The sequence below is a fragment of the Eublepharis macularius genome, chromosome 12 (genome assembly GCF_028583425.1).
Source record: "Eublepharis macularius isolate TG4126 chromosome 12, MPM_Emac_v1.0, whole genome shotgun sequence".
NCBI lineage: Eukaryota > Metazoa > Chordata > Lepidosauria > Squamata > Eublepharidae > Eublepharis > Eublepharis macularius.
Genome location: NC_072801.1, coordinates 67,865,971 through 67,876,248, shown reverse-complemented (window position 1 = coordinate 67,876,248; position 10,278 = coordinate 67,865,971). Strand labels below are relative to the sequence as shown.

The window sequence follows — 10,278 nt, the reverse complement described above, 5'->3', positions numbered from 1 at the left end:
ACTAAAAAAGGTGACCTACATACTAAAATGTCTAGTTATGACATAACTATGAACCAATCCTGTTGTAATTAGGTACAATGATGTTCTGATGTTATAAAAACTCTGCTGCTCAAGGGAGGAGCCAGAGGGAACCATTTTTGGTATTTTGTTCTTGCTCCTATAATAGCAATTAAAGTTCTATAGACCACTCCCTCCACTCCAGCCCTCTGTATCTAATTGAGAGGGGCGCAGAAGGCTAGCTGTTTTCAAGTATAACATGTGCTCTGAAGTGGCATTTATCCTGTCCCAACTCAAAGGGGCTTAGGAGAGTATATGTGGTTCTTCTCTATTTTATCCTTACTACAGCTCTGTGAAGTCAGGAAAATGGCTGGCCTCATGGGCTGAACTTCTGCATTAGTCCAGCACTCTTAACTGCAGTAGAACCTTCATCTTCATCCTTCAATTGTGCCCAGACTGTAAATTCCCTGCAGAGGGACAAATGCTCAGCTGGGTTACTCAGCCAGGTTAGATGTTCCCAGTTTCCTTCTTCCTCTGGCCACACCAGACTCCATTGCCCTATTCTACCCCATTTTGCTGCCTATATAGATGAAGTCAGTATGTGGCTAAGGTAGTAGGTAGCTCCTCACTGTAGAGATCCTGCCGTGCTTAAGAGTCTGCTCTGTTTCCAGCGGTGGCTCTTGTTGATGTGTTGAGTTACGGCCCAAGAGCTGGAAAGGACCTTCCTGGGAAGGACCTTCTAGGCTATCCCTTTGCCTGATGTAGGAACTCCAAAGCTAGAGCATCCCTGACAGAGGGTTGTCCTGCCCCCTGCCCTCCGAGCTGCATCCCTACATCCAACCAAGTTACTGTGTGGTAATTTCTCCTAATGGTTAATAGAAACTGATCCTCCTGTGTCTTAAACCCAATTGAACTAGTCTTGTCCCTTGGAGCGCCAGAGAAGAATCTTTGGCTTGTTTCTTGTGATCGCTCATCATGTAGTTAGAGTGCCAACAAGCCTTTTGTTCAACTTTTCTTGTTTTCAAAGTGCATGGCAGGCTGTTTGCTCCAAGAAGTTAACATTAGGAAGAAGGCAAATGGTAGAAGGTGGTTTGGGACACAATCCCAACAGGACCGAACAGCAAACTACAGGGCTGAAGGAGTGATTTTGTTCAGGTAATGAGGGATGTATCAGAGATTCAGGAGGAATCAGAACAGTCCTCTTGAAAAACCTATTGAACTAGAGGAAGACTCTTTCTGTTCCCACCCCTGGGGAAAGATAACCTGGAGGATCCTATACTTTCATTCCATATAGAATCATAGGGTTGGAAGGGTCCTCTAGGGTCCTCTAGTCCAACCCCCTGCACAATGTCAGAAATTCACAACTACACCACCTTGACTGCCCAGTGACACCTCCTGCTCCATGTCAGATGGCCATCTAGCCTCCACTCTTCTCTCCATGCATGCAGAGATAGTCCCCAGCTGCAGGGTTTGTTCTTCAAGCATTAGACACTTTGGGGCTCCTTGAGAAACATGGGTATCATTGCAAGAGGGAATGCTGAGGACCAGAGGAAATGTGCTCCACAGCAGAGAATTGTAGTGATGAGAAAAAAATCACTCAAGAAGCAAAGGTGCAGAATCCAAGTCACATGATGGTTGGTTAGATCAACAGAGGTTAGAGAGAATGTGATTTTGTTGCGTCCAGAGGCAAGGTGGGGTATGGACAAGTTTTCTGGATTGAGAGAAGCAAGGTACAAGTCTATCAGCACCTTTAAAGACCATCAAGATTCCAGAGTATGAGCTTTTGAGAGGTAAAACTCAAAGGTGATATCTGACAAATGGAGCTTTGTATTGTTGTATCACGGCCGGAGAACGATGGTTGTGGATTTTCCAGGCTGTATAGCCGTGGTCTTGGCGTTGTATTCCTGACGTTTCATCAGCAGCTATGACTGGCATCTTCAGAGGTGTAGCACTGAGAGATCCCTGTCTTTCGGTGCTACACCTCTGAAGATGCCAGTCACAGCTGCTGGCGAAACGTCAGGAACTACAATGCCAAGACCATGGCAATACAGCCCGAAAAATCCACAACCACCGAATGGAGCTTTGACTCTCAAAAGTGTATACCTAATCAGTCTTTAAGGAGCTACTGGACTAGAACTTCGTTCTTCTTGTGTGGACCAACAGGTTTACCCACCTGGATCAAGAGAAAGGTGATGAGTTTGGATAGGATTATGACTGGGAAAACAGAAAACAGTTAGGCAGGAATCAGGAAGGTGGGACTGAGCAGGACTTATATCATTTGAGAGGTTCAGGAGGTAAACTGAAAGGACAGGTCAAGGGGTGGTGTGGGGAGGAGAAACACAGCAAGCCAGTGTGGGGATACAGGCTCAAGGGAAGCTAAAGCTGAGGACTTCCAAGCAGAAGACCAAGTTGCCAGATGCCTCTTCCTGTTTCCTTTGATAAGGCCACTGGAAGGCTTGAACCAAAGACATACCAAGAAGGGTCAAAGGCAGGGTGGAACTGCATTACATTTCTTGACATGGCATCCCTTCCTTTCTTCCTTCCAGGTCCTGGGCTCACCATGAATGGATCTACCATTACAGAATTCATTTTGCTGGGACTTTCCCACTCATGCACTCCCCAGCTAATCTTATTCACCTGCTTCTTGGCTTGCTACATCACCATTCTATTGGGTAACTTCCTCATTGTGGTGACCGTCCAAGCTGAACCCCGCCTCCTCCATTCCCCCATGTATTTCTTCCTCTCCAGTCTTTCTCTGATTGATATGTCCTTGGGTTCCGTGGCTGCTCCTAAGACGATGGCCAATCTTATGGCCTGTGGCTATACAATTTCCTTTGGGGGCTGCATGGCCCAGCTCTTCTTCCTCCATCTCTTTGGGGGTGCAGAGATGCTCCTTCTCACTGTCATGGCCTATGATCGCTATGTGGCCATCTGCCACCCGCTGAGGTACATGGCCATCATGGACCGGCCGCGTTGCTTCAGGCTCCTTATGGTTTGCTGGGTAGGAGGCCTCATTCATACCACTATCCAGATGGTGGTGGTTGCCCAGCTACCTTTCTGTGGGCCCAATGTGCTGGACAATTTCTACTGTGACGTCCCACAGGTTATCAAGCTAGCTTGTACAGAGACCTTTGTCATTGAGTTACTCATGGTGGCCAACAGCAGCTTGCTCTCCTTGCCCTGTTTCTTGATCTTGCTCATCTCATATGCTGTCATCTTGGCCACCCTACAAGGACACTTCAGGAAAGGGAGTGGGAAGGCTCTGTCCACCTGCAGCTCTCACCTTATTGTGGTCAGCCTCATCTATGTGCCGTGTGTCTTTGTGTATCTCAGACCTTTCTCCAGTTCCCAGGTGGACAAGATAGCCTCTGTATTCTACACTGTTGTCACACCTGCGCTGAACCCGATTATCTACACCTTGAGGAACCAAGAAATGAAAGATGCCATGGGGAAGTTGAGAAACAGGTGTCTATTCTTTCTTTCTGGAGTAAGGGGACAACATGCCTGAATTTGCTTTTACTGGAATTTGCATGGGAAGAAACTGACAAATGCTTGTTTCAGAAACACTTACTTCTTATGATTTCAGATATCAGGAAGCTTCAGGGAGAACAAAGTTTTCTGTTTGATCTTTGCTTACAAAAGTGAGTTGGACTGTAGCTCATTGGCAGAGCATGTACAGAGCATGAGATCCACAACAGACCTCCTCTATCTACTCCAAGTAGTACTGCTGAGAAAGACCCTTGCCTGAGACTTTGCAGCCAATCAGAGTTGTCAGTTCTGGGCTAAAAAAAGGGCTGAATCAGCATAAAGTCATTTCCTAAGTCCATGTGTCGAGGTGCCTTCCTGTGTTCTTCACGGTGTCTGTGATGGCCAGAGGGGAGGGGAGGAGGACTCCATCTGAATCTTCTAAACAGAACAAGGAATCCCCTTCTTTTTGCATTACACCCAAGTATTGTGTATGAGCCTTATGACATTGCCTTTGATCTGTTTTTGGAAGGTCAGGGGTTCAACAGGTATCCTTTAGATGGAATTCGAGCCTGTGAATTTGCAAAGTTTTCAGCACTGTTGTATTTGGAAAGGTTACTATTTTATTTTTCCATGTTATCATTACACTTCTTTTACAGATACGACAGTCTAAATAAACAAAGCCTAAAATGCATTCTTTCCCTCCTTTCCTACCCCTTTGCTTTCTTCTTTTTTTTGATGATTCATGTACTTCAAAAACAGCTTTCCTCCTTGATTTCTGAAAGAAGCAAATGTGAAGTGTTGCAAAGAAAGCACATGCTGTGTACGTGACTTCCCCATACATGTATATGTAGAGGGCTTTCTGGGCCACAGCCTTGGTTTTGGTGTATAGTCTTGAAGCCATGGCTAGTCCAAGCCATCTGGTTGACTCTAATCCAGTGTTTCCAGGAGTCCAGATAGTAGCTGGATTTTCCCAGTCCGAAGTTGGGCAGGGGTGGTTATGCTTTTTACAGGGGTCTGAAAAATTATTTCTATCAGTCCATTTGATGTTTTTTCCTCCTTCCCTCCATGGAGCTCACTGTGGATATCCTCATCCATTTTATTCTCAGAACAAGAGATGGATCAGGCTGAGATTTAATGATTCATTTGACTTTATCTAGTGAGTTTAGTGGCTGAACAAGGATTTGAGACTCGTTCACTCTAGTCCTAATCCAACACTCTTACCCCTACAATCATACTGGCTGTTTTCCAAAAAGCCATGCGAGTTGAATACTACTACTACTACTACTACTACTACTACTACTACTACTACTACTACTACTACTAGTAGTAGTAGTAGTAGTAGTAGTAGTAGTAGGTTTAATCGTATATGGCCAAAGGCCGTCACAATACAAAGTTAAGACTAGAAAACTAGTACCTCAGGAGCAGGTTTGGCCAGAAACATTGTCCCTTATGTGCCAATTTTTTCATTGTATGGATATATTGTGAAAGAGTAAAAGAATATTTTATAACTTTATTATGGTACTAATAACAAAGACTGTTGTGGGGAAACAATACAATGGGCTCTAAAAAGGGCAGGGCAGCCAGGTCTGGCATTTCCCCCTCTTCAGCACCCCAAAAGGGGTCCAGCGCCCTGGAGTGCTCCTGCAGGGGGCTGGAGCTGTGGGAGTGCTACTGGGGGAGGGGAAGCAAGCAGCCTTGCACGCTCATACAGCTGGCAGCCTCGCAATTCAGCCCATTCGGGTTAAACCGGGCAGCTGGAATAGGGTTGCCAGCTCCAGGTTGTGAAATTCCCGGAGATTTGTTGGGGGGGTGGAGCCTAGAGAAGTCTGGGTTTGGGGAGAGTAGGCCCCTCAACAGGCTATAATGCCATAGAGTCCACCCTTCCAAGAAGCCATTTTCTCCAGGGCAACTGATCTCTGTGGCCTGGAGATCTGCTGCAATTGCTAGAGATCTGCAGCCACCACCTGGAAGCTGGCAACCCTAGGCTGAAGCCATGGGAGTGCTGCCATGGGGAGGGGAAGTTGGCAGCCTGGTGCACACCTTCACCTGGCAGCCACCCTGTTTGGCTTAATTTGAATCTAACCAGGCAGCTGGAGCACTGCCTTGGCCAGCACTGCCTTGGCAAATGTGTGGCCATTGTGAGAGTGGTGCCTGAGGAGATGTTCCCAGTTTCCTTCTTCCTCTGGCCACGCCACTGCAGGGCTCCATTGCCCTATTCTACCCCATTTTGCTGCCTTTATAGATGAAGTCAGTATGTGGCTAAGGTAGTAGGTAGCTCCTCACTGTAGAGATCCTGCCATGCTTAAGAGTGTGCTCTGTCTCCGGTGGTGGCTCTTGTTGATGTGTTGAGTTATGGCCCAAGAGCTGGAAAGGACCTTCCTGGGAAGGACCTTCTAGGCTATCCCTTTGCCTGATGTAGGAACTCCAAAGCTAGAGCATCCCTGACAGAGGGTTGTCCTGCCCCTGCCCTCCGAGCTGCATCCCTACATCCAACCAAGTTACTGTGTGGTAATTTCTCCTAATGGTTAATAGAAATTGATCCTCCTGTGTCTTAAACCCAATTGAACTAGTCTTGTCCCTTGGAGCACCAGAGAAGAATCTTTGGCTTGTTTCTTGTGATCGCTCATCATGTAGCTAGAATGCCAACAAGCCTTTTGTTTAACTTTTCTTGTTTTCAAAGTGCATGGCAGGCTGTTTGCTCCAAGAAGTTAACATTAGGAAGAAGGCAAATGGCAGAAGGTGGTTTGGGACGCAATCCCAACAGGACCGAACAGCAAAATGCTTGGTGGAAATGAGGGATGAATCAGTGATTCAAGAGGAAACCTAAGTGTCCTCTTGACAAAGCCTATTGAGTACAGGAAGACTCTTTCTGTTCCCATCACTGAGGAAAGATAACCTGGAGGATCCTATACTTTCATTCCATATAGAATCATAGAATCATAGAGTTGGAAGGGTCCTCTAGGGTCCTCTAGTCCAACCCCATGCACAATGCAGGAAATTCATAACTACTCTCCTGACTGCCCCTGTGACCCCCCTCTGCTGCATGCCCAGAAGGCGGCAAATCTCCTCCTGGATCCCTAGCCAAACTGTCCTGTGAAAAATTGCTTCCTGACACTAAAGTGGTGATTGGCATTATCCTGGGCATGTAAGAAGGGCCATGAGAACCAAGCACTTATGCAATCCTTTCTACCCTCCCCTTTACAAGATGCTCAGATCCACAGAATCAGCATTGCGGTCAGACAGCCATCTAGCCTCCACTCTTCTCTCTATGCACCGCAGAGGTAGTGCCCAGCTGTAGGGTTTGTCCTTCAAGCATTAGACAGTTTGGGCCTCCTTGAGGAACATGAGTCTCATTGCAAGAGGGAATGCTGAGGACCAGAGGAAATGTGCTCCACATCAGAGGACTGCAGTGATGAGAAAAAAGCACTCGAGGAACAAAGGTGTAGAATCCAAGCCGTATGGTGGTTGGTTAGATCAACAGAGGTTAGAGAGAAGATGATATTGGTGTGTCCAGAGGCAAGATGGGATGTGGACAAGTTTTCTGGATCAAGAGAAGCAAGGTTCGAATCCAGTACCACCATTAAAGACCCTCAAGATTCCAGGGTATGATCTCTCAAGGGTCAAAGCTCAAAGGTGATATCTGACAAATGGAGCTTTGACTCTTGAAAGCGTATCCCTAATTGGTCTTTAAGGAGCTACTGGACTAGAACTTCACTCTTCTTGTGTGGTCCAACAGGTTTACCCACCTGGATCAAGAGGAAGGTGATGAGTTTGGATAGGATTATGACTGGGAAAACAGAAAACAGGCAAGAATCAGGAAAGTAGGACTGAGCAGGACTTATATCATTTGAGAAGTTCAGGAGGTAAACTGAAAAGACAGGTCAAGGGGTGGTGTGGGAAGGAGAAATACAGCAAGCCAGTGTGGGGATACAGGCTCAAGGGAAGCTAAAGCTGAGGACCTCCAAGCAGAAGACCAAGTTGTCAGTTACCTCTTCCTGTTTCCTTTTATAAGGCCACTGGAAGGCTGGAACCAAGGACATACCAAGAAGGGTAAAAAGTAGGGTAGAACTGAATGACAGTTCTTGACATGGCATCCCTTCCTTTCTTCAGGTCCTGGGCTTACCATGAATGTATCCACCATGACCGAATTCATTTTGCTGGGACTTTCCCACTCATGCATTCCCCACCTCATCCTATTCACCTGGGTGTTGGCTTGCTACCTCACCATCCCATTCATTCGTTCGTTTGTTCGTTCGTTCGTTCGTTCATTTTATGTCATTTATAATCTGCCTTTCTCACTGAAACTCAAGGCGGATTATATAGTGTGAGCTTAGTACAATCAGTATCAAGGACATTTCCATACAGTATCATGGATATATCTATAACAATACCATAGGGTAAATAATTACAATTTTACAAAGACACAGCATTAGCAAGAATCTATTACAGCCAAAGGACATGCCTCCTTATTGGATCTATCTGCAGCCTTTGACACAGTAGACCATGCCATCCTGTTGAGGCATTTAGAAACAGAAGTAGGCATCAAAGGACGTGCCCTGGACTGGTTTAAATAGTTTCTTATGGAATGGATTCAAAGAGTTTCCTTTGGAGATCAGATATCTCTAGAATGGGAACTATCTTGAGGGGTTCTGTGAGGGGAGAGGGCAGGGAAGGAGAAGGAAGGCAGGAGCGGACTGGCTGGTGAGGGGCATGCAACAGGGTTGAGGCTGAGTGAGGGGAGAAGTCAGGGAAGGAGAAGGCAGGCAGGAGAAGCCTGGCTGGTGGGGACACAGTGGGTCCACTGTGGGGTGGGCAATGGGAGAATCAAGTGAAGAAGAAGGCATGCGGGAGAAGGCTGGCTGGTGAGGGTCACGCAGTGGGGGTGAGTGAAGGTAGAAAGGTAAAAAGGAGAAGATAGGCAGGGGGAAGCTGGTTGGTGAGGGGCATGCAACAGAGGTGGGGATGGGATAGGGGAGAAGGCAGGAAAGGTGCAGGCAGGAGAAGGCTGGCTTGTGAGGGGCACACAGTGGGGGTGGGGGTGGGTGAGGGGAGAATGCAGGGAAGGAGAAGGCAGGCAAGAGAAGGCTGGCTGGTGAGGGGCCCACAGCAGGGGTGGGGGTGCGTTAAGGGAGAAGGCAGGCAAGAGAATGTTTGCTAGTGAGGGGTGCACAGCGGGGGTGGTGGTGGGCAAGGGGAGAAGGCAGGGAAGGGGAAGACAGGCAGGAGAAGGCTGGCTGGTGAAGGGTGCACACTGGGGTGGGAGTGGGCGAGGGGAGAAGGCAGGCAAGAGAAGGCTGGCTGGCGAAGGGGGCACTGGGGGTGCGGGTGGGCAAGGGGAGAATACAGAGAGAGAGAAGGCAGGCAAGAGAAGGCTGGCTGGGAAGGGGCATGCAGCAGAGATGGGGGTGGGTGAGGGGAGGAATCTAGGAAAGAGAAGGCAAGAAGGAGAAGGCTGACTGGCGAGGGGTGTGAGGTGGCGGTGGGGGAGGGGAGTAGACAGCATGAGGCACTCCTACGCATGCCAGCTGCCTAGTTTGGCCCTGTTTCGCTGAGGCGTAGAGGGGGAGCGAGGGGAGCAGACAGCATGGCGCGCTCCTGCTCTGGCCTTCTCTGCGAGTCCTGTTGCCAAGGACTCGCCTCTTACCACTGCTAGGGGTGTACGAGCACTCCTGTGGAGTGGAATCAAGGTGAGTCACCTTGAACATGCTTTCTATTTTAAAGGTATCGATGATCTTTCAGAGGCAGCAGCCTATATTGTTAGAAACTGGGAAAGTTATGTGGGGGAATAAATCCAGGACCAGTGTGGGTTTTATAGTGGACAGAAGCTTGGGTGGAGACATTACTGGAGCATTTCCAGAGATGGAGGGATTTCCAAAAACATAGCAAGACCTTCTGACCACCCCCTTACCACTGCAGTCCAAAATGTTGTGAAGCCACCTCAGATACACACACCTGACCAAACTGGCCTCATCATCCACTGGGCAATTTGCTCCTCTGTCGCCATCTTCCTGGTATCTGAAACTTTCCAGGAAGGTCTGTGGGTCAGTGACAGGGCTTTTTTATTTTATTTTAATTTTGGGGGGGCCAAGCTCAGGTCTGATGCTGGACGTCAAAGGAGTTGGAAGAAAAACGCTCAAAGCACAAGGGGGCGGGCCAGTTCCAAGTGCTCTGCTTTCTTGCTTATCTATTTGAAAATTTGAATTTCACTGACCTCCCCAGTGGGGGGCCAAAGCAGCAAATCATACTGGGTGTGTGTGTGGAGGTGCAATCCAAACACACCCATGAACAAGAAAGTGAGAGGGGGTATCTGATTGCTAAGGGAAACTTCTCTCTCCACCTGCTGATCTTATGCCTGGTGCTAGGCTCTGGCCCACAGTACAAGAGCCCTTCAGCTTACCATCTCTGGGCACATTCAGGCTTTAAATACCTGCTTGTGGAAAGGAAAGCAAGCTTAGTGAGATACTCTAATCTGGTGAATTTGCATGTATGTGGGGCAAAAGAATAATAATAAGGTGACCACTACAACAGCTCTCATCTCTGCTGGCATAGGCCTTTCTCTCAGGAAAAGAAAGCACCGCTTCCTCCACGCTGATGCAATGACCTTTGGAAAGGTCCCTGACCTATGGCAAGTTCGAAACCCCTCTGGATTTTGATGATGATTTTTTGAGACAGAGCAGTGATGGGTGCTCTCCGAGGTGCTGGAACTCTCCGAGGTGCTGGAGCTCTCCGAGGTGCCGACAGCCTTGTCAACGCACAACAAAAGATTATAGACTTTGTTTGCAGAGCCAGGGATCCAAGGGCAACTGATGTAGA

The 10,278-nt window shown here is 47.9% G+C and overlaps 1 protein-coding gene across 1 annotated transcript; it reads left to right on the top strand.

Annotated features, from left to right (window-relative positions):
• The first annotated feature begins 1,487 nt into the window (after positions 1–1,487).
• Positions 1,488–3,505, top strand: LOC129339617 (olfactory receptor 4Q3-like). The gene is made up of 2 exons (XM_054994198.1): positions 1,488–1,507; positions 2,557–3,505. The coding sequence occupies exon 2, from the start codon at positions 2,558–2,560 to the stop codon at positions 3,503–3,505; it is 948 nt and encodes a 315-aa protein (XP_054850173.1). The 5' UTR covers positions 1,488–1,507; position 2,557.
• The last annotated feature ends 6,773 nt before the right edge of the window (positions 3,506–10,278 follow it).

What these genes read in the sequence shown, in the direction of transcription:
- LOC129339617 (XM_054994198.1), top strand. Translation starts at nt 2,558, where the DNA reads ATGAATGGATCTACCATTACAGAATTCATTTTGCTGGGACTTTCCCAC.